The sequence below is a fragment of the Copadichromis virginalis genome, linkage group LG12 (genome assembly GCF_057382275.1).
Source record: "Copadichromis virginalis isolate Kocher_CV1m ecotype Utaka linkage group LG12, C_Virginalis_male_GT1.1, whole genome shotgun sequence".
NCBI lineage: Eukaryota > Metazoa > Chordata > Actinopteri > Cichliformes > Cichlidae > Copadichromis > Copadichromis virginalis.
The window spans coordinates 17674953-17697851 of record NC_140629.1 but is presented as its reverse complement, the minus strand read 5'-3'; the positions used below and the strand labels follow the sequence as shown (position 1 = coordinate 17697851).

The 22899-nt window shown below is 40.9% G+C and overlaps 1 protein-coding gene across 4 annotated transcripts in view; it reads right to left on the bottom strand.

The window, feature by feature from the left end:
* Positions 1-1290: 1290 nt before the first annotated feature.
* Positions 1291-22899, bottom strand: part of trpm3 (transient receptor potential cation channel, subfamily M, member 3) — a 131577-nt gene continuing 109968 nt past the window's right edge. Inside the window, exons 14-26 of one of the 4 annotated variants that reach the window (XM_085475090.1) lie at positions 22463-22492; positions 20827-21119; positions 19257-19485; positions 16546-16749; positions 14169-14309; positions 12848-12976; positions 12010-12261; positions 10554-10728; positions 9965-10093; positions 8188-8338; positions 7445-7638; positions 7157-7289; positions 1291-6840 (exon numbers count right to left, since the gene is read on the bottom strand). In XM_085475090.1, coding sequence (XP_085331216.1) covers positions 5220-6840; positions 7157-7289; positions 7445-7638; positions 8188-8338; positions 9965-10093; positions 10554-10728; positions 12010-12261; positions 12848-12976; positions 14169-14309; positions 16546-16749; positions 19257-19485; positions 20827-21119; positions 22463-22492 — 3681 coding nt within the window. In that variant the 3' untranslated portion in view covers positions 1291-5219. The remainder of the gene's footprint in view (positions 6841-7156; positions 7290-7444; positions 7639-8187; positions 8339-9964; positions 10094-10553; positions 10729-12009; positions 12262-12847; positions 12977-14168; positions 14310-16545; positions 16750-19256; positions 19486-20826; positions 21120-22462; positions 22493-22899) is intronic. The other 3 variants (XM_085475091.1, XM_085475092.1, XM_085475093.1) reach the window with 3 other exon arrangements.

Genomic DNA, 22899 nt, shown 5'->3' with positions numbered 1-22899 from the left:
TTGTTTTTTTTAAAGCGTGTGAGCGCATGCGTGTCATGTAACCGAGAGGTGGTGGAGGAGGAGGAGGAGGGCGCGCGCATAATCTCAGTACAAAATGTTCTCTTCCACGTGCGGAGTATGAGCTGACGCACCACTGCTGGCCCTCTCCCTTGTGCTAATATAGGCTACCCCGCCCCTCCCCGGTTTCCAAACACTCACAGCCCGGCGGACTACAGGCACAGCGCGGGCACGGCAGGGAGTGTAAAACCTTCACGTTAATATGTAAAACCACGTTTGTATAAACCACAGGTGTCATGCAGGCCCTGGCCAATATGACATAAATATATTCAAGTACTCAGTACTCAGCTGATTACTGAAGAATTTCTATTACAGCTGAAGAAAGCGTGTGAAAACCATTTATACTCTGGGACCAGTTCCAGGCTGTGTTTTTATGGCAGTGTAAGAAGTTTTACAAAGGACAGTCAATGCAGGGGTTTGTTGCCATATCTGCAGAACAGCTTGATGTGCTCCAGTGCCTTATGAGCCTTTGTTGCCTTATGTATCCTACAAAGACTTTTTGTTTGTTTTTGTTTTTTTATTAGTTTCTGCTTAAAACTAGAAGCTTTCAAGGTATTCTTCTGTGGGACCAACTCCCAGTTTGGATTCAGGAGACAGACACTCTGTTTTTAAGGTTACACTTAAAACTTTCCTTTTGACAAGGCTTAGTTAGGGCTGGATCCTGAAGCCTGGGTTCCCTTAAGAGGGTTAAGGGTAACCTGAGCTGCTTTTCTCACTCTACTACTGTAAGTCTTTACAATATCGCCCACCAAACACTGGATGTCGGATAGACGTGCAGATCATGTCTATATTGATCCATCACTTGTCACGCCGATGTCACTTTGCGCAGTGGGCAAGCTCCTTGAGGTGACCGCTGTTGTGATTTAGTGCCATATAAATAAAATTGAGGTGAGATACATCATAAGGGAGTCAAAGATGCTGATGTTCCTGTAGCCGTTTAACTTCAGAGTTTAAATCATTGTCCCAATCAGATATTGGGGTGTTATAATGTGTAGCGAGTGTAGGAACTTTCATTCTTCTTTTCTGAAGAGGGGAGAAAGTCAGTAGAAGCAAGACACAGGTAGGCAAGAGGAAGGTGGGTGTTAATGGTGAAGATGCAAGGAGCAGTGCAGATGGATGCATTTAAATACCTGTGTTAAACCATCCAAAGCAGCTGGTAGTGGTGAGGGCACTCAGTGTGCTGTCATTCATTGCTTGAGTATCCACATGAATTAAAAACAGACAAGACACAAATCTATTTAATTGTTTATTTAACAATGCATGCCAGACATGATCCTATTCACATTGAAGAATACAGATTTGTATTTGCATCCAAATACTCACTACTTTAATTTCATATTATAATCTCTCTCTATCTTTCTCTCAGTCATCATTACACATCATCTCTGTACACTCTGAGTGGAAGAACTGCATGCATTTAAAGGACATTAAATAAAGTGTGACCAGTAGAGGGATAAGTCCCTTTTAGTCGAACAACATCAGAAGTTATTGCAGAAAAAACATGTGCGTGATACTCTAAAGCTTACGAGTCACAGGTTTCATAGGAGGGAAGCAAATCTGTTGATTATTATTATCACATATGCTCATGATTCCCCAAAACTTTAAGAGACAGTGTAGTAAAATATTTAAAAAATACTGTACATTAAGATTCTGTTGGGTTGTGTTGTGTTGGCATGCCTCCCAGTTATTAGTGTCATCTACACTTCCGATTCACACGCAGTTTAATTAAACGCACGTACAAACATACGCACACACGCATGCCTCCTGTCAGTACCTTCCACAACAGTCTCGTCAGCATATCGCAAACACAATCATGTACAAATCTTAACAAGTTTCTACATGCTTCGGACTTGTATGCTCTCTCGTATATGAGGATAAGGAACTTTGAAAAGAATAAAAGAGAATGTAAGGTCAAATAGCAGGGCATAAACTTTCATTCCAACGCGGTCATTTTGTTTTCTGACTGGCCCTGCAACGACTGAGGTGACCTCTGCCTAGTTAATCCCGTCTGCAACAGCTGTGACTCAGCGTGTTTCCATTTTAGACAGAGTTTGGTTTGGTTCAAAATGCAAGAGTCAACTAAGCATGACTGCAAAGACATTCCTCACTTTTGTTTGTACTGTTGGTGTTTTCAACTTTTGTGGTAGAACAAGTTGATCAGGTATGAAGACATTCATGCATTGTATTGCCATTTCTGAACACCTAAACACAAAAATATATAGTTTTTCTATGATCAAAAAGATTCTGGGTTAGACTCATTAAGCACAGTGATTATACTGGACTCTTTCTTTCTTTCAACGATTAACTTTCCATCTTGCATCACTGGGGTAATGTTGTCCCTGAGCACTGACCTTCATCTTTAAACTATGCTATGACTTACATATGTGTTGAGGAAATTAAAACTCTCATCTTTTAGGTTTGCCATCCAGCCACTGCACACAATTGGGGTTAACTGCAACTTCTGTTGTGATTACAAAGTTAAAGGGACAATCTCCAGATTCTACCTAGAAAAGTAACTGGTCACGTGGTGTGGCGCTTTGCCCAGGACCACAGTTGTTTAATGTCTTTTGTAGCTCGCAAATTAAGAGACATCACCTGGGGGCTTTTAACAGTCCTGGATCATTAGATTTGGGTAGTACCACATGATTTAATCCAATTCGAGCAAGAAAGACCAGTTACTGCAATGACACCTACTGTTTATATCACATCCTCACCCTCGTTTTCGTGCGCAGGTTTGTTTGTTTTTTTGTCCTCCAAAGCTATTGTTGTCAGTGAGATCTTTTATGTGTTCTGGTGAAGAAATTCAAATAAATACCCATACAAGCAATGATACAGTTTACAGATAACAACAATTGCCCCACTCTGTACATCAGATGTGTCCAAAGAGAACAACAAATGTCTGTGAGAACATAACCACTGATTTTTTGGCCTCTTCACAACAGAAGACAAAGATGAAAAGAGGAAATTCACAGATTTATGAATCACTTCAGTCCCCACATACTCCATCCATGCCCAAAAGGCACCCTAAGTTTGGTATACTGGCAACTATGTATTGCCTTGTCAACATTAGAAAATTCTCATAAGCTGGTTGATAAAACATACAATAAAAACTACTTTAAATACTTTAAATATGATCGAAATGTACATTATATCAGACAAGTCTATATATTTAATAAATAATATAATACATCGTCATTTAGTGCATGTAGATGGTCATCTTTTATTAAATTGAAAAGCTTAATTAGAAAATACTCGACAAAAATATCACTGAGAAGATATAAATATTGATTTTTGTAATTCAAACAGGCATTTACTGCAATTATCAATAAGGAGCAAGAAAATGTCAATAAATAGAATCAATCTCAAAAGAAGAGCAACATGATTAAAACTGAATCATAAGAGTGAGAAAATATAAAAACAAACATTAAAAATCAGTAAGAATTCTATTGATTGAAGCTATTTTGTCTTTACAAAGCTATCGGAAAAAGACATCTTCTTTTTCAGACTTCTTTCTTTACAATAAAAAAAATGAGAACTTTTTTAAAAACACTGATCTGGCTTTCATCTTTTAATATTAATGACCCTATGTTTCCTCCTTCATGCCGCTTTAAAATGCATGCCTTTCTTAATAAATCTCAGCTAGAATGTGTATACTTGGCAACTCATTCCGAAGCTTTTCCAAATATAAATCAATCAGAAATAAATTCAAGGTCCTTCAATATGATCTGTATGCTTATTTCAACATTTGTTTTAGTATTAGGCAACTGCTTTTTTGTGTGTTTTTTAAAATAAGCCTCTTTTTGCAGTGACCTGCTTTGAATTCAATTTAAAAAAAAGAATGAAAGGAGAAAAACAAATGGATGACAGTTATTGGATAGATGAAGGACGGATCTGTTAGGTGCAGGCGGATGTAAAAACCATTTCAAAAATAATGCCACTGCCGAAACCTGAAGGAAGAGGGCTGGGCTACAAGAGAGCTACGATTCTTGGAGTGAAAAGATTTTTGGTGTCAGGTGCGGGCAACTAAGGTTCACATCAGGTTTGCCCAGCAAGCGTTGCTTCCCACACAGGCTCATAACGCCCCCTTGTCCCCATCTATTGCAATTGCACTTGTAAAAGCTCTCTGGAGTCAGGTATAAACTAAGGTATCTCTCCAAGTGATATGTAGGATTTCACTGACCAAGTGTGTGCGCGGATAAACATGAGGATGTCACCATACGCGGAGCGCCTTTCTCCTTCACGCCCTTACATGATGCCTCAGGACAGTGCCTCAAGCACGGCCGCAGGAGATACATGGTGGCATGCCGACTTTTTGACTGCAGTGTGTTCAAATGCTGCTTTGTTTCTGGCAAAGATGAGTGCTTTAGCCGTTTCCTCTCTGATGCTACAATATACAAACAGAAGAGAAAGAACTGTATCCTTCAAAAATGAAATATTTATTTATTATGTGAAAGATTGAGTACTTAGAGGTAATTTGAAGTGCAGTGAAGTCCAAAGACTTCTGATCTCTTCACAAAGTGGCCAGAAATGTTAGTGTCTTTCTGGGTTGAGTTTATGCGAGTTAGGATTATATGAAGCAGGGAAAATGTATTTGAAGGTAAGGTTTTGCAGTAGTAATGACTCTATGTTGGCAAAAGAGGTGGGTGTCATTTCTTTCTTTCTCCTCTCCCTTGGCCTCTCAGACTTGACAGTGTCTACCATATAAAGCTGCTAGGAGTAACAGTATACTTTGTGTGTGACTAGTGTGACTGATATGTGATGTAACACAGTGAAAGATGTCTACTTGAAGTAAAGGTGGTGGGTGGAAGACATACAGTACGAATACACCTTCCATTGCCATAACACCAAACTGAGAGTTACTTAGCTACAAGAGGTAAAAACTAGTCTAGATTCATAGCTCTTTGTTTTGACTGGTGTACAGTAGGACCCCTATATCTCCAATCCTTCTCTGCAGATTCATGATTCAGAGTAAAGCTGCCCTTCAATACTGACTATGAATACATTTTTCTAATCTGAGATATAATGCGGGGGAAAAAAACAACCTTAGATCTCGTCCAGATTAGCATCTAAGGGCAACTTCACCCTGCTATCACTTTAGCCCTCGGCCCTCACAATACTCCTCTCTGGTCCTAACAGTGTGCAAGTGCACTTACACATCCTTGTCACGTGTAGTTTTGTCTATCGAAGCTGCGGAAAGCCGACGGAGCTGCCAGCTTCCTCATTGAGAGGCTGTCAGTTTTGGCTGTGTCAGGTCTTGCTCCAGACTTGCTCCTGAGGAAGGGGTTTCTGGTTCCTGCCAGACCCCGCCCCCCAGGCCCAGGCCCCCTGTCTGCCCCCAGACCCGGTCCTCTCTCCATCCTCTCACTCACCGACAGGCTCTTCCGGTGCGGAGGAGCCAGCGTGAGCGAAGGATGGGAGTCGTCTGACGAGCAGCTGTTTGCTCGCTCCAGCTTGGAGAAGGGGGAGCAGAGAGGGGCCCCACTGGGGCCACCTAGGACCCCTAGCCGAGGGGTATCAGGGGGTGGAACCAGGTCATCAGGGTCCTCAGGATCAGACTCTGTGTGACTAAGCTCTGCCTCTCTCTCTGGATGAGAGGAACCAACGTCCGACGGCTTATCAAAGGGGAATGAAGTGGAACCTCCAGGTGACTGCGAGCGTTCTGCGGGGGTGTATGGAGATGAGACGCAGCGTGTATCGATGCAGTCAGTGATGCTGGTGTACTCCGCGGCCTTTACCTGGACTCCGGCCCCAATCCCACCATAACAGCTTCTTGGTGTGAACATGAGGCTGTGTGACTTGACCAGAGGAGGCTCATCCAGGAATCCTGTGCCTGCGGTAGAGAGGTAGCGGCTGCTCTTAGAACGTTCGAGCAGCCCTGCTGAGGGAGGTGGGGATGGTTCCATATCCCAAGGAGGTAATGTGCTGTCTGGTAAGAGATGTGCTGAGCATAATGACAAATCAGCTGCAGCACTATCATCAAACATAGCTCCAGCAGTTCCGCTGCTGCCTGCACCGCCCTCCGAGTGCCTGTCGCCCAAACCGCTGGTGGCAGCACTGCTGAACTCCCGGCCTCCAGGCAGCACCGTCTCTATTATATCTGACTGCAGCGAGGAGTCTCTCTGGAGAGGTGGGACCATACGGAGAGGATCTAGAAAGACCTCCGCAGGCCCCACCTCTTCAGACGTTGAGACATAGATATCAATGCAGGATGACGGACGGTGCTGCTGGGAGACCGATAACGTCGCCAGTGGGAGGGGCTTAGACTCCTTGGGGCCGGCAGCTGAGGACACAGATTGTGAGCTGTTGGCTCTGTGGAGACTGAGGGAGCGGTCTTTGAAGAAACTTTCAGCTCGCTCAGCTCTACTTCCCCGTTCAGCAGCACGACCAGCTCCAACATAAAATGAATGACTTCTGGTCCGTGTTGCTATGCCAGTGGGCGAAGGAGGAGACATGGAACCCTCAGCTGTTCCCTCTAGAGCCTCCTGGAGGCGGTAGCAGTTCCCCTCTGTGCTGTTAAAGCTGCTTTGACGGAGAATGTATGCGGCTTCAGGGCACTCAGCCTGGCGGAGTATGTATGCAGAGTCTGTGCAGTCAGACGAAGTCCGAGAACGTGCTTTTTGGACCTCCCCGCGCTCGACACCAGTCATGCGCTCCAGCGCTCCAGTAATTCGTCCAATTAGCTCTTCCATTTGGGCCAGACGAATATCAACAGTCTGTAGTGATGCCTTCATGAAGTGTTCCCTCTCATTGACTTCCTCTAAACGCATCGCCATATTCTCCACCCTGACAGAGGAGACAGAAATGAGAGAAAAACATCATAAAAGCACTGGAGGGGGTAGAGTAGAGAAGCGAAAACAGTGTGTGTTCTTAGCTACACATTTCTGTACGCCAAAGGAAATTCTAAATTCACTTTTGTGTTATCAGATTGATCAGCTTCTTTTCTCTCTTTGCCCTTAGTTTCTTTTGCTAGAGTGCGCTGGGCTCTCTTGGCCATTGTACAGAAAAAGAAAAATGGAAATAAGTATTGAAATATGTTCTATATTTCTATTGTTTGATGGTTTTAATACGGACACTGCTTTTGAGTGCAGCCATGTCTGACCTTTCAGAAGTGACTCTGATTCTCTCATCATTGGATGAGTGGAATCTGTCATCTTTCTCTCTGAAGTACTCCTCTATACACTGCTCCTCAAAATCATGGACTTTCTTCAGTTCGTCTTCTGTGATGAAAAGCTCTGTGGATGAAAGGGATTGAGTGTGTTAACGCTAACTATTCAGAAATACTGAAGAGATTTCTTTTTTCGTAAACAGACACTTTTATTGCACTAAAATGGAATAAATGTAACGAGTTCTATTACAAAAAGCTTGTTATTGTATGTGTGCAACTCACTCAGTCCATAGTCCCTTTCATCGTCATCATGCTTGCGCCATCGACAACACAGGTGCTTGAGGACCATAGTTATGTGGCTGAATATGATGAGAGGTGGAGGAAGGACCGGACGTTCATGGAAGGTCATAATGAGCTGGTAGCGCTGAAATTTCCACACCTGGTTGGAGATGGACTTGACCTCGAAGAATGTATTACTACAGACAATCACAGATAGAGACGCCATACAAGCCGAGAAAGATTACATCTGCTGTAAGCTAAAATAAACCGAATCAAGAGAGTTTTGAGGAGAAAATCTGACTAAACCTTCAGTTTAACTGTTGTGTCTTATATTGTCTGCTTTTTTTGTAATAACACTAATGCAGAGAAGAGGACGACTGCATTTGCTTCATTGATTATATAAAAGAGCAGCAACCGACCATTAGTCTGATAATGTCCATGTGGAAAAACCACCATCCCATTATGATACTATAGTTAGCTACCAGCCTCAGTGCCCAAATAAAAGTTACATGTGATGCCATTTTTTTGAATATGAGGGAAAAAAACATCAATAAAAACAATTTAATATTGCTAAGGTGAATCCTCATCTTTGTCATCCTTTCTTATGAGAGCTAGAGGACAAGAATAAATAATTTCTGCCTTCATGCAGCCAAAAATAACTGAGTTTTGTGCTTCGCTGCATTTCTAAAACACTGCGGTGTCTACTTAAAGTGCAAAAGCTAAAACTATTGGAGGGTTTTACATACTTGAACACAGCAATGAGCAGGTTAACCAGGAGTATGTTGGCCACCAGCAGATAGCAGGCCATGATCGCTGGAACAATCCAGGCACCCGTCTTGCACGGAGGCAGAGCCACCACCACACCGTCCTCTGTAGTGATGTTCTGCCCACAGGGGGCTGCGCATCACCACAAAATAAATACAAACAAGCGAACAAGTTACTAGAAGGCAAACTATATCTTTAGATAAAGACATCCATTCATCATTAATAATATTTCAGAAGAATGTTTTGCACAAAAAATAAATGAAATACATGCAGACACATAATAACAGATAACAAACAGACGATGCTGTATATAATCAGAATTAAAATAAAGCAAAACTAAGAAAATTGAAGAAACTATCAAACATTCAAATGTATACTCGATCAACTAAAAGAGACAAGCAGACCTCAAAATATATATATATATATTTTTTTTAAAAAAATGCACTTTTCCTTATTTTGCAAACAAACAAGAAGCATAATTCATCATTATGCTTCTTTTCTTAAAGTGGCGGTAGGAGAGAGTGGAAATCATAATGGTAGGGGTTTATGTACACAGATGTGCATCTGATAACAAAATACACACATACACAGAAAAAAAACACATTTGTCATGTGTCACCACAGTTTGCGTTTACAATATATTTAAACATGTCGTCCGTGTTTAAAATATATTGTCACATATGCGAGCCATAGCTTCATTCAGCAATGGTTGACTGTTCTGAATCATTTGAGATGTATTTAGAATGTTTTTTCCATCTGTGATGGTTCAGTTGCTGTGGCTTATCTGGGGAACATTCAGCATTTGTTGTTGGTTTGTTTGCTTTTGAGATTCATTCTACTCATACTCATCATTGCTTGGTGCTCAATTGTTTCACGCAATGCAGCCCAAAGACAGAGAACTGAAGTAATTTTTCCATTTAATTTTTTTTAACCTTCCAAAAAATTTGGATTTAAAAACTCTGACAACTGAACCACTTGAAAAAACAGATTATAGATGATGAGAGGTGGTTAATAAATATGTTGTGGTGCTGATGTGTGGATGCTTTTGTTTTTATTCCTGCGTGATGTTGTATTAGCTTTTGAGTCTCAGTGCTTAGTCACGTTAAATGTCGGATTTATCGGCTGAAATATTTCTCCAATGTTGCAATTGCTTCGGTGAGAAGCTGAGCCGGCGTAAGGGGAGGGTGACATGGTTTAATGTGACAGATGGAGTTGTCATGGCAGGGTCACTTCTTCAAATGGGACGAATTAAAAATCGAATAACAACGAGAGGATAAGAAACATCAACGGAATATCAAATTTTAAACTTTGATATTTCCTCCTGATGTGAAAGCCTGCCAAAAACAAAGACCAGACACATTTGAATAGTGCTGCTGCCATGTAACATTACCATTTGCCAGCCAGTGCAAAAATTTGTGAGTCTAAAGTTGCTTGCAGGATATGGCCTTAGGTCAAGCTACTAGTTGTCTCAATAAAAGATCTGGAGAAGACTGATAGTGTCAGGGAATCAGGAGTTTTGGATTCTTTTAAAATCCGCTCTGTTATTTGTAGAAAACACTGCTGATATTCAGTAGCTGACCCAAGATGCCAACACATGAGGGCAACTTCAGCCTTAGAGCATGGAGCTGCATGCACACGTTTGTATCAAGTGGTCCTCTAGTGGTAGCAGTGGGCATGACATGGCATTAATGTGACGATGATGAAGGAGAGGTGGGAGAGGTAGATGTGGTTAAATTAAGTTCTATAGCTATAGATTTACTGGGATTTTGACTGCATTGGGCAATGTGGGATGGACCATTATTACGCCAGGTTCCATGAGTGCGTAAGTAATTTTCGACCAGCCAGAGTTTTTCATTCAGCCTTTGCTGTACCTTCCTACTATGCATATCTGAAACAAAGAATGAAAACATTATTTCAGATCTCTTCTCTTTGGGCCACTCCTCACATTCTGTACACACCACCAAATATTACCACACAAAAAGATAAGAACGGAGCAGCACACAAAACGCACTCTCACTCTCTGGACATTTCCACATACACACTTCTCACAGTCTATTTATAATTTATTGAGTCAGAATGTCACTCTCTCTACATGACTGCAGATGCAATTAGTCTCCGAGGAAAACAGTTTTATTATGTATGTGTTACACACACACACTCACACACATGCGCGCGCACATAAACATCTTCAAGTAATAGTTCAAGCTGTGAAGAAATGAGTGAAAATGAAATCTAATTTCATACTGAGACTGGTGTTTTCAGTAATACTGCTTCCGTCATTCCTCCCTCCTTCCTCCTTACAAAAACGCATTTTGTCTAACAGCTTACACTCTCGCCCCTGAACTTACGGTCAATCTGGTCGGCAAACACCTCTCCGTAGATCATCCAGTAAGGCATGAAGAAGATGTTCCTGGCTAGCATCCAGGATGGGTCTTCGTTAGGGTTGAGAATGGCCTGACGTGCCACCCCAAAACTCATTAGCACCACCAACATGATGATCACAAAATACATCATGTCGATCATCTGACAGAGGGAGAGAGGAAGAGGAGAAGGGAAGAGGTGAGTGGTTAAAGGAAAGAGAAAACGAGGACAGGATATTTTGAAAATAATGACACTGGATGGGGAAATAGGTAATGAGCGTGTCTGTCACTGCAGGAAAATCAGTTGGTCTGCATTTGCATTTTTTGATTAGTATTCTTCCCAGTGTAAGTTGGTCAACTGAAATTTAATTTAACTTGTTTTGGAACGAAGCCTGAAGTCAATATTTAAAATGCATTTAATTTAGAGCAATCTCTGAGCACTTTCAGGGCTGAAGGGGACACTCTCCCTTTGGGCTTATTTATCCTTCGAACACTTTTGTGCATTTTTTTGATGCACTCAGACTGTCGCTCATCTTGCATTCAGATACCCTGTTAAAGCAAACTTGGAGCTACAGCTGTCACCAAAGTTGTTATTACTAAAAAGAAAGAAAAGTGCAAGGCACACTAATAAGCAGAATAAAGCATCAAAACTAGTAAGAACACAGTTGATACTTTTGGCTGTAACTACAATGCAATTTTTACATTTCTTTATTAGCTTTATTAGCCTGCATAGATAAGTGCTTGGCACCAAAAGATGGTTAAACCTGAGCCCAAGTAAAAGCAATGGCGGTGTAATTAAAAAAAATGACTCAATTACTCAGATAATAAGATAAATCTAAAAAGATTTATATTAAATTAGGTGAAACACACTCATTTGTTTTTACTGTATGTGGACAGGAAGTGCTTGCATGTGTAGTCAGTCCCCTGAGCTTGTTCAGAGCCAGAAAAAAACCCTGTTTATGCCTGTGAACAACGTTGACTTCAAACCTGCTCATCACATATGCAAATTATTTGAGTAAATCACTGTCAATTTAAGTAACTCTAACTAACTGCTGATTTTCATATCAAAGAGTCTGCGTCCAGCGGTAAACAGGGACATGCCCAGGACAGTCGAGGATCAGAAAGATACAGAACTGGCTCTTTGATCCCCCTCCCCCCGTTGTTTTATCTCCATGTCTGTATCGGCTCTGATCTTGAACTCTCTACGATCAAACAATAAAGTTAAGAGGCACAGAAGCTTGTTTACCGCTTACAGATTAAACCTTTGCAATCATCAAACTCAGTAAGCTGTTACAGTCAGTATACTGTAGATGATGTTGGGCAAAGTCAGAGGGTAAACAGATAGGCATGAAGGCCAGATAATGGAAGGAAAATATGAAAAATACTGCAGATTATAATAGGGATGCCTAAACACACAGAGTTGACTTCCCCTTCCTCTTCTCACCATCTTGCCGATCATCATCACATAGGGACCCAGGTACTTGTTGACGCCGAAGATGTCGAGCAGCCGGATGTACCAATAGATGATGTTGACACAGTAAATCACCCGTCCATAACTCATGAGCGGTGGCTCCTGGAGACGCAGCACCATGCCGACAGAGAATATGAGGATGGCCATGAGGTCTGTGATGTTCCAGTACTCCTGAAGCCACACCTTCACCTTCTGTAACAACTTTCCCGGCTCAGACATCAGGATCTAAACAGCAATCAGAGGAAAATGAACAGAAATGTGGATGCTGTAATGCAGAGATGACAGAAAATGGCATTAATTAAATACAGACGCTAAAGGGTAAAATAAACAGTGACTCTAAAAAGTGACAAAAATAGCACAACAGAAAAATGCACTCTATCACAACCACCATAAGAGGGCAGCATGAGTTCACCTATCGGAGAATCTAACAGCTCAGAATGAGCTGACACAATGATGAATGCATTTCATATACTTACAGTAAAAACAAAGCCACAGAGGATGAACATAATATGGCCACATACCTTTATATTCTATTCACTTTACTCTTTTGCTTTCATGGTTTTCCCATTTCTGTGGCCTGCCTGCATCTCCACTACCAAACACTCTTTTACATCTATTTCTCTGATATATGTACATTTTACCTATTTGCTATGAGACTTAGATGATATGGACATCATGATTAGCCTTTGCCCTCCACCACTGAACTCACTAAATAAGCTGCCGGAGACACTTTGGGTCTTCAGTTGGCTGGCCGGTAGGGAAGACTTGCTTAGAGAGGTCACTACAGGTCTACATTTATAGTCTATTGTACCTCTCTCATCTTCTCTATGCCATTGGTGAAGATGTAAGCGATAACAATCCACTCTTGAGGAGAAGGCCACAAGTCCATCTTGACCAGGACAATGTAGTTGAACAGCATCAGGTAGCCCACATATGCCATCTGCATAGTGATGCAACAGCAGAGAAAAATCAGCATGGTTATGAGTTTGTGCGCTTCAGACACATTAGCAAACTTTACACGAATGAAGATCAATTATCTCTCTGCAAACAGATTCAGTGAAAGGGGGTTTGCCCAAATTAAACACATATTGAGTGAAGTCCTGACCCTCATTGCAACTCCCATTAATGCAGTTTTCAGGCTTTGATAAAAGATATTTGGGGTCAAGGTACCTCCATTATGTGTCTCCTGAATCTTTTAAAAAACATGTTGGCTTTCTGGTTTACACGCATATTTTTTCCATCTGCAAAACAAGCATTCTACCGGTGTTCATTCTACACATGCACATTTGCTTCACACAATAGCTAATTATTAAACCTGGACAGCACACATCAGGTCATAGGTATAAATCTAAATTGGGAACAAGACTAAAAACTCCATTTTGGCTCAGAGAACACATCTGCAATAGTTGAAAGGCACCACAGAGTATTTCTCTTTAACCTGAAGGGCAGAAAGGAGAAGTGGGGTAAGACGGTGGGGGGTGGAGAAGAGAAGGAGAGCGAATAGCCAGAGAGAGGAAAACAGGATGAAACAAAGAGCAGTGAAAATATTTTCTCTGCATAAATAAACAGCGAAATCCCTGCCGGTGCTAAAGAGATGTTTTCACTGGGCAAGCAAATTGAGGCAACCCAAGATAGGGTAAGGAAAAATAATAAATGAGCCAGAATCAAACAAAGCACACACGCTCATAGGCAGATACTGTACCACACAAGCTATACATAAACAGTTACAGATTCTACATGTAAGCTGCTCTATTAAAACAGATAATTGAAAAATCCAAAGCTTAATTTAATATTTATATATTGTAGTAGTTAACCTAGTGGCAATGGCCCAGAAACTTTAGTCAATATTCACACTGTCAATAAAAAGCCTTCTTGTGTGATTCAATTCCTTACCCACCCTCATCCTCCTATACTTTTCTCTCAATGCTGCTTCCATCAGCCTCCAGATCTACTTCATACTATACTTTCCCACACCGTCAAGCCAGGCAATGTCAGGTTGGAACGGGAGGTTAATGACAATGGAGGGAGCGTGAAAGTAGAGGCTTTTGATGCTGTTGCAGAAATACAGTAAGCAGTGACAGTAGCAACAGGAAGCAGAGCATGTAGGTGGTGCTGCTGAAACTGACACTGACCGTATGGAACCAGAACTTGACAATTGGTGCATTGTAGAACTCGTATATCTTGCGTCCCATGGGGATAAGGCGGTGGCGGTTCTGAACCTCCTCAACATCCTTCTTTCTGGATGTCTCTGTGGTTACTTTGCCCAGCATTGCCTGGGCGAATGCAAACCCCACATGGAGCGAGGGAGGAAGGAGTGAGAGGTGTGAGGATTTAAAGTATAGAGAGTGTGGGAAGAGGGAAATGTGATGGATGGGAAAGGTGGGGGAGGAGGAGTCGGTAGAGATGCAGAGGAAGGATGGATAGGAGGATGAGTATTTGGGATGGAGGAGGAAGAGTTGAATAACAGAGAAAAGGGAGAAGGGGGGAGAGGGTTAAATTATGGACTACAGCACTGTTTTAATATCATAATTAAAGAAGCAAGCACAAGCAATGCAATCATTCCAAAATGTGAAATGTGTGTTTGAGGTGGAGTTTGGGTGAAGGCTGGAAGGCTGGTAACAGAGTATTACGCAGACATGGACACTCATGGATTGTGTCTCAGACAACAATTAGGAGGCAAAAAAGAGACAAGGTACTGACAGGAAGAAGACAGAAAAAAGGAAAGATAAGACATAGATATCTCACTTCAATCTGTGACACATTTCCTTATCCATGAGAGAGGGTTCGGAGCCCACTTTTTTATGGGTCATGGTCTTAATGTCAAAGCAACACCAGACCTCTGAGAGGAATTGTATTCTAAGTCAACAAGCGTAACAGACCTGGGCAACGTTTAAAGTTTTAAAGCTGGTCTAAATGGTTCAAATATGCAATGAGGAGTCGGTGTACATCCCAGGGCGTTGAATAGGTAGACTCGTCATAAAAACCACCTCTATGAAATTAGAAGAAAAGGAGCACTTTTAGTAAGAACTAGAGGATTTCTATTTTGTTTTATGCCCCAAATATGTGAAACATATAGAGCTAAAGTTTTCTCCAAGGCACACACAGACAGGGCCTTCAGGATGAACAAATTCAGACGCCAGTGTGTAAATCACACCATGCCTTAACTGCACTAAACATGCATTTTAGCTATCAGACAGGCTTTTACATCCATTACAGTGTGTTCTATGCCAAGCATCTGATCATCATATCACGAAAATACAATCTCCCTCTGTGGTGTAGCAGTCCGTGTATATATGTATGAATCTTTGTGTGATTCATAAGTAAGTGACGCTGCATTTGTGCAGTCAGAAGCCAGGGCAACAGGAAGGGGCTCTTTACAAGTACATTCTCTAGCAGCGGGGAATCTTTGTTTAACGCCAGAGTGCCTCAAGGACTGCAAGTGTAAAAAAAAGACCCGTTTCGTGAATGTTTGCACTGGCTTGCTGGCTTGCTCAATGCAAGATGGAAAATATGCACAGTGGTGCTGGAAGGCATTCAACTTCAGTTCAGCCGCTTCACGCGACAGTCACGGATTCAGTTTGTGCATTGAAATTGATTTTCAAATTCCAGTCTTCATTCGAACACACAAGCTGGATCCTGGCATCGTCGCTAGAACTGACCTGGACTGAAATGGAGCGAGTTCTAATTCTTCGGTACTTTTTGTGTCTATGCAGATGGACCAACTCTTCTGCTGTGAGCTGGGAGAAGGTGCTCAGACTTTGCATGATTTAAGCTCTGCAGCAGCAGGCGGACATGGTTATATAATGCAAAAGCCTGGGCCTCCCATGCTCAGCAGCTGCCATGCTGAGTGGTATGCTGCAGCAAGCCATCACTGATGGTAGAGAGTGAGGGGAAGCAATTGGCTAGCATACAGTACTGTACCTCAATCAGACCTGAGCTTGAAGAAAAAGGGAAAAAGAGAGAAAGAACCAGAGAGGGAGAGAAAGAGCGAGGGGGAAAGAGGGAGGGAGAGATTTGCAGGAAAAAAGACAGAAAGCAAAAGTAATAAAGAAGCAAAGAGAGAGCTGGGCTGAGAATGAGAGAGAAGGGAAGGGGATGGGTGAGAGAGAAACAGAGGAGAAGATAGACGGAAAGAGAAAGATACACGAGGGAACCCACAAGCGGCGACAGACTGAGACGCTACAACTCCACAATCATGTCTTTGCTGAGACGATGAGAAACAGAAAGGCCAATTTGGCAGGAAGTGTCCAGTTGGCCAGAATAGGGAAACAAATATGTGTGCGTGGAGAACTGTGTGCATATATCCGTGTCTGAGTGTGTGTAGCGTCATCTCATTGTGGACAGCACCGACATTGTTTAAAAACTTGCCCACAAGAGATATTTACAAAAGGAAACAGTGTCAGGGTTGGGTGCAGTTTTAAGATCGAACAAAGCGTGTGTGTTTGTGTGTGCATAGTCTGAATATGTGTATCGATTCTGACTATGCAGGGCTGAGGTGGGTTCTCTCACCACGGAGTTGTACTGCGTCTCACAGTAAGATCTTACTGTGAACTCCATGTCTTCCTCCTCCTTCTCCTTCACTGGTTTTTCAGGCTCCTCCTCCTCCTTTTCCTGCAGGTAGGCCTCCTGATCCTGGGGCATGTAGGACATCTCGTCCTTGTTCTTGAATTCCAGACTCAGGATCGATGGTGGGAGCAGCAGCCCTAATATTACCTGTGTGATCAAATGAGGGAGACAGGAAGTGGATGTGGAAGGAAGAGCTGGAAGTGACAAATCACAGAGTGTTATGCTATAGCACTAATTTCATGAGAGGCGCCATGGAAATTAGGACACAAAGACTCTGGAGCAAAAAAACCTTCAAAATCGCTCTATTTTACACATGTGAACCTCACATAATAAAGCATTTGCTCTCACGAACACCTCCCAATCCTGTCCTGACCTGCTTTTAGCTGAATGACAAAGCTGTGGTATTTACAACAGCTAGTCTAACGGTGGAGGTCAATTATAAAGGCATTAGACAAGGACATGCAGCAAGAATCCTGTGCTGCCAAGATGGATGACGGGGACACACGCATCTCGGGCGGCTATTAAAAAAAAATGGCAGCTGTGCTGTAAACACTTCAGCAGCTAATAGGCAAGCAAGAGCAAGTCAAACGTGATCACAGTGGGAAGTAAAGAATAAGAGAAAAAGATGAAAATCAGGGTAATGAGTTATCTTTTTGTTAAGAGTGAATTTTTATTTTTTGTTTGTTTCGTCATAAATATGTTAAGGGCTAAGATTAAAAACGGATTCAATAATTTACCAAAATAGCTGTCAGTAAAGTTAGATGGTTAGATGAGTAGCATGGATTAAATATAGAATATGAAAAGGATCACAGTAAAGCAGGTAGTATCCCCGATTTTATGAGGGTGTTTAAGGCAACCGCACCATTACTTACTGATGTATAAGGTAAGTAAGTAAAGTCTGTTTCTATAGCATGTTTAAAACCAAAGTGCTTCACAGTAAAAAAGAAAAAGAAAGCAGTGTACAGCTTACAGTCCACTGAAATCTTTCCAGTTTCCAGTTGTGATATAAATACATTCAAAAGCTGTGCACACGGATGATTATGACAACATTTTTAACAATGATACTCTCCGTATTTCACAAACTCCTTGATGCATCTCGGTTTGTTTGTTTTTTCCACTTTTTCTTCTTTCTGTCTTACTGCTCCAGTGAGTTTGCCTTAGTAGGGCTCTCTCTATCTCTCTTTTGCGCTCTCTCTCTCTCGCTCTCCTGCAAAGGCCAAATCACACTTAAAGCACTTGCAGTATCCTCTCGCTCTGAGATGCTAGAAAGCCGGACCCATCACTCCCCTCGCTCGGTGTATGAATGAGTGTGATCTCAGCCTCAGCAAATCCCAGTGCAACTCTTCAGCATAAATAAGTCTAACCTCTGAACTGAGCAGCTCCCTGCCTATCACTCTACCACCAGATGTCTTGGAGACCCACATGAGCAAATATTTCTCTAATCTTAACCACCAGTCTTAACTAAAAGCTTTTCCTTGACTTAAAAGGGGTGTTCACCGCACGAGCGTCAATGTAAAATACATTGCACTCTGTTTCAAGGGGTTTTTTTGTGACTAAATTAAGGTCAGTTCTCCCGTCCCCTCTGACCTAAAAAGATGGCTTTGAAGGCTTATACTAATTAAGTTGTGGCAGAAGTTCAGCCAGCAGTCCGGCACTGATCACACTGACAGTGTCGAGCTTATTATTGTCCAATAAACCTCTTTTCTCTGGATGGCCATTCCTCCCACCATCACAAGCAACCTTGACTGGGTTGATCTTTAAGTACAGTACATCATTTCACCTACATAAACTCACCTTAAGATGTTAATCTGCTATGAAATAGTGTCGCTGGTCACCCTGGAAGACCAAAGTGACTGAGAACACGAACATTTGATATTACATAATTTTCTGGTATTAACCAATCCAGGTGTAGGTTCAGATTTGTCCATCTGATAAGTAATAGTAATAGTAAGTCTTTGCTAAACTGAGAGGCAGGTGTGGATAGCGTACGCTTTTTACCGCCAGTGGTGACCTGCCTACTCCTCACAGTCCAGCATGCACTCTAAATCCTGAACAATGACTCATCATAGCCCCTTCAGGTGTTCCTCATTTGACCTTTTTAATTCCCCGTGAACAGAACTTTCTGGATTAGGTTAATTTTTCACTCGTATGGTTCAGGCCAATTGTATGTAGTGAGGATAAACATGCACACAGCGTGCACGAGATGAAACAAGGACATAACTACATTATTGTATATTATGTCCTCATTATAGACTTCCTCCACTTCCACTTGCACACATCTTCTGCAGCCTATAACTCATAAGAGATAGTCAAGAGTTTAAAAAATCTCTGAAGCATGACCAAGCTACGTACAGATTATCCATCTTATAGCTGAAAAATATGCATGCCAGCACTCTGACAGACAAGCTACATCATGGAAATACTGCTTTTAAATTACTTGAAAGTTACGGTATATTTATATTTTATGTGCTATGCTGACTACAGGTAGGTTTTACTTCTTATGCAGGTGTATCACCTACAGAGTAACTGATAGGTATCTCGTTACTTTACAGGCAGTCTGAGGGGATACAACCATGAATCTTTTAAACTAGAGAAGGACATTGCTTTTAAATGCACAGACTCTTCTACCCAACCATCTACCCGACGCGTACTACCTTCAGCCCTGAGTTCTTGCGCATGCGCAGGCGCCCCATCCACATGTCGGTCAGCAGCATCTGACTGCAGGTGTGAGCGATGAAATCTCTATGTTTGGCTGCTACAGCCAGCTGCAGGCAGGTGGCATTGCTCCAGTTCTTCAGCTCGTATGTCAGCAGCTTCATGGCCATCTGCTCATCCTGTTTATAGGACTGGTCTAGGAGCTCCACAGCCAGCTGGCCAAACTCTCTGGGAAAATATATAAAGTATGTATACAAGCACACTGAGTCATGAATCAAGACAGCAATATACTTTGCCTAAAAGTGAAAATGTTATTCAACTGGTCATAACACTGCTGGCCACCTGGCCCCAAGTCTGAGGGTATTATTATGGCATAAAACACATGTACAAACATAAAAACTGTGCGGTGTGAATTGGTTACAAGGTGAATGTTTAGATGACTTACAAGGATAATATTAAATGCAACATATCTTTGATAAATGAAAGAAATATGATGTGGCCAACACAAATACATGCAGAAACACAACAGTTTTCTCAGATGTTCAAAGCAACATCTGTACCAGTACCATCGCTTATATCAAATTTTTAATTGGGTTCCAAAATCCTACACAATACTTTTCTCATACTTTCATTTCAGGACATTAATTTTTTACAGCATCACATTCAATTATGAACAAATTTTTTTTATTTTTTATATATATATATATATATATATATATATATATATATATATATATATATATATATATATATATATATATATCTATATATCTATATATATCTATATATCTATATATATCTATATATATATCTATATATCTATATATATCTATATATATATCTATATATCTATATCTATCTATATCTATATATATATATATATCTATATATATAGATATATATATATATATCTATAGATATATATATATATATCTATAGATATATATCTATATATCTATATATATATATATATATATATATATATATATATAGCAGCATTAGTGGCTTCACATACAATGGATGGATAAAAAATGTTTGGTTCATAATTGAATATTATCCTGAATATGACGCAGAATATGATACAAACTCACTCAGGAATCCAAATATTGTTTGGACAATTAACTCCAAATATGTCAATTACAAGGTTATCTTTTCAAATGTGTGTGTTCATCTCAGGCATTACCTCAATGTCACATGCCCATCCTTAACTAATGGTGATGCATGTTATTAGATCTTTTTATGTGCGTCACTTACATCCCATGAGAGCTAGTCTGAAACAGGTCAGTTTGTATGAGGGAAGGCATGTGTGTATGTACATCCACCTACATATACTGATGTATGAGGTAGACGCTCCTGTCTAGACTCTTAGCTCAGCGTTAACATTAATCATTTACAGCATGTTTCCATGTTTTCCAGCTCTTCTAAGTACTACAATATACATTATTTATATATAAAACTATACTTGAATATCCTGTTTAAACCGAATAAGCTGGCAGAGGGAGGGAAAGATAAAGAGTGAGCCAGACGGAGAGAGATTGGGATAACATGAAAATATATCATGTCACCCACCGAGAGTTGTGGTTTAGTTCCTGGGAAATGTCATCCACCATGTCGTTCTCAGATGCTTCGTGTGCCATGGCCTTACAAAGCTTACATGCCACCAAGGCTTTGGCCATGGCCTCTTCACCATGCTGCCAAAAGAACAGCGCCATCTTCTGACGTTTCATGAGCACAGCCCACACCATCAGCTCGTGGAAGGGGAAAGGGAAGTGGTTGATTTCTGGGTCGTCCAAATCGATGTCTACCTCTTCCTCTCGTTTACGTGTCGTCTTCTGACGACCTCTTCGGATTGGCATGTCATCCTAGTGGGGAAACAGAAGCATCTGTATAAAAGTATGTCTTAGGAATTTTTCAGATCTTTTCTGTATAGAAGGAAAACATTATGCATATATGTGGTTTGGATTGTAAATACTGATCACAAGTGTCAGCCAAGAAATTTGAAAGTTTTACATGATGTAAACCTCTGAAGAACACTTTGGTTCGACTGCATCTAGACGCCTAAACTGATCTTCTATAAATGCTTGGGAAGTTATATTTTGAAGAGACAAGCTAGAGCACAATGTGCCAAATACTAAACAATCTAGATAACGCAGAGCGGGTATGGGCTCATGTACATCTCCGCATGATTTTAAACATAATTTAACTTCTTTATAATATAGTTTCAGTTCAATTAATAGTAAAAAACCTTACAAGAGGTAAATTTATTGGCTTTTCACCAAGTTGGCTCTCTGTCTCTGGAGACATAGCTGCTGCCAGTCAGTCATTAAATGACATAATTTCACATTTAGACTGTTGAAAACAGCTAAATCCATTTGAAAAATAACTTTCAGTGCAAGAGATCAGCTGGACATAAAAGATTGCAGAGCAGTAAAATATTCAGCAATTACAGATAGTGACAAATATCTGGTATAAGCTAGCAAATTTCAGTGATATTCAGAAATGAAATTATCGCAATGCTTGAAATGATTGCAAGTATTACAAAAGAAACCCTTCAGGGTTCACAGCTGTCACCCTTTAACAGCAGTATTTCTGACATACATACTGGCTAGATGATAAATAGGCTTTGTGAAGATAGAAAGGTAATGGCGTGGCAAAAACAACAGAGAACACACACCGACACATGGGGGATAAATTCACAACATACAGAAAAACAAAGGAATGTTTGTTCCATGCGTATAAATACCTCCGAGGAACAGTGCTTTGTGAAGCTTTAAGAAATTACACCACACACCACATGAATCTGATCAGGTCATCCATAGCTTATTCAGCTGAATACAGCAGGACTGCTTTGAAATGCACTGCAAGATATATATGCATTTAAACTGTCTGGAGCATGAGTCTCCAGCTTTTTAAAAAGTCCATAAATCTGAGAAAAAGCTGTAAACCAAAATGACTTTGTTTTGTTTTATTGGCTGTTTGTGTGAAAAGCACTCAGCTGACTCAGAAATGTATAAAACTAACCAGCAAAATAGATTAAATATACATCTAGAGCTTCCCTTCATCTACTGAGAGGCACACGGCACACATGAGCACACTTATTTAGATGAGTAAACTGTAGATCAGTTAAGTGAAGAGGCTTGAGAGATAAGGGTTAGGAACAGTGAAGGAATGACTAAATAACAACCATGATTGGATCAAGACTCACCTCCATCCCCAGCAGTTTCAGAGCCTTGGGCTAGAAATGAAAAAGAAACATTAACACACAGCGAGACCTTGTTGAATGTATTTTATAGCACACTTTACTTTTTATGCACAAGACTTACAGGCCAAGATCCTTTAAACAGAGTAAATCACTGACTTTTATTTGCATGCTTCAAAATGGAACTGATACTTAGGGATGGCACTTTGTGCTCATTTGAGTGACTGTATATATGGCAATAATATCTAATCCTTTTCTGCTTGCATGTATTAAATGAATTTATATTTGTAGATCTGGTACAGTACTGTGTATCTGCATTAAAGCAGGGCATGTATGAATTATGTATTCATGAGCCATCATCTGAGTTGGTAAAAATAACCCAAATCTCTTGTGGGGATTCTGATATCTACATCTATTTCAAGACTTTGTTCTTCCTTAACATG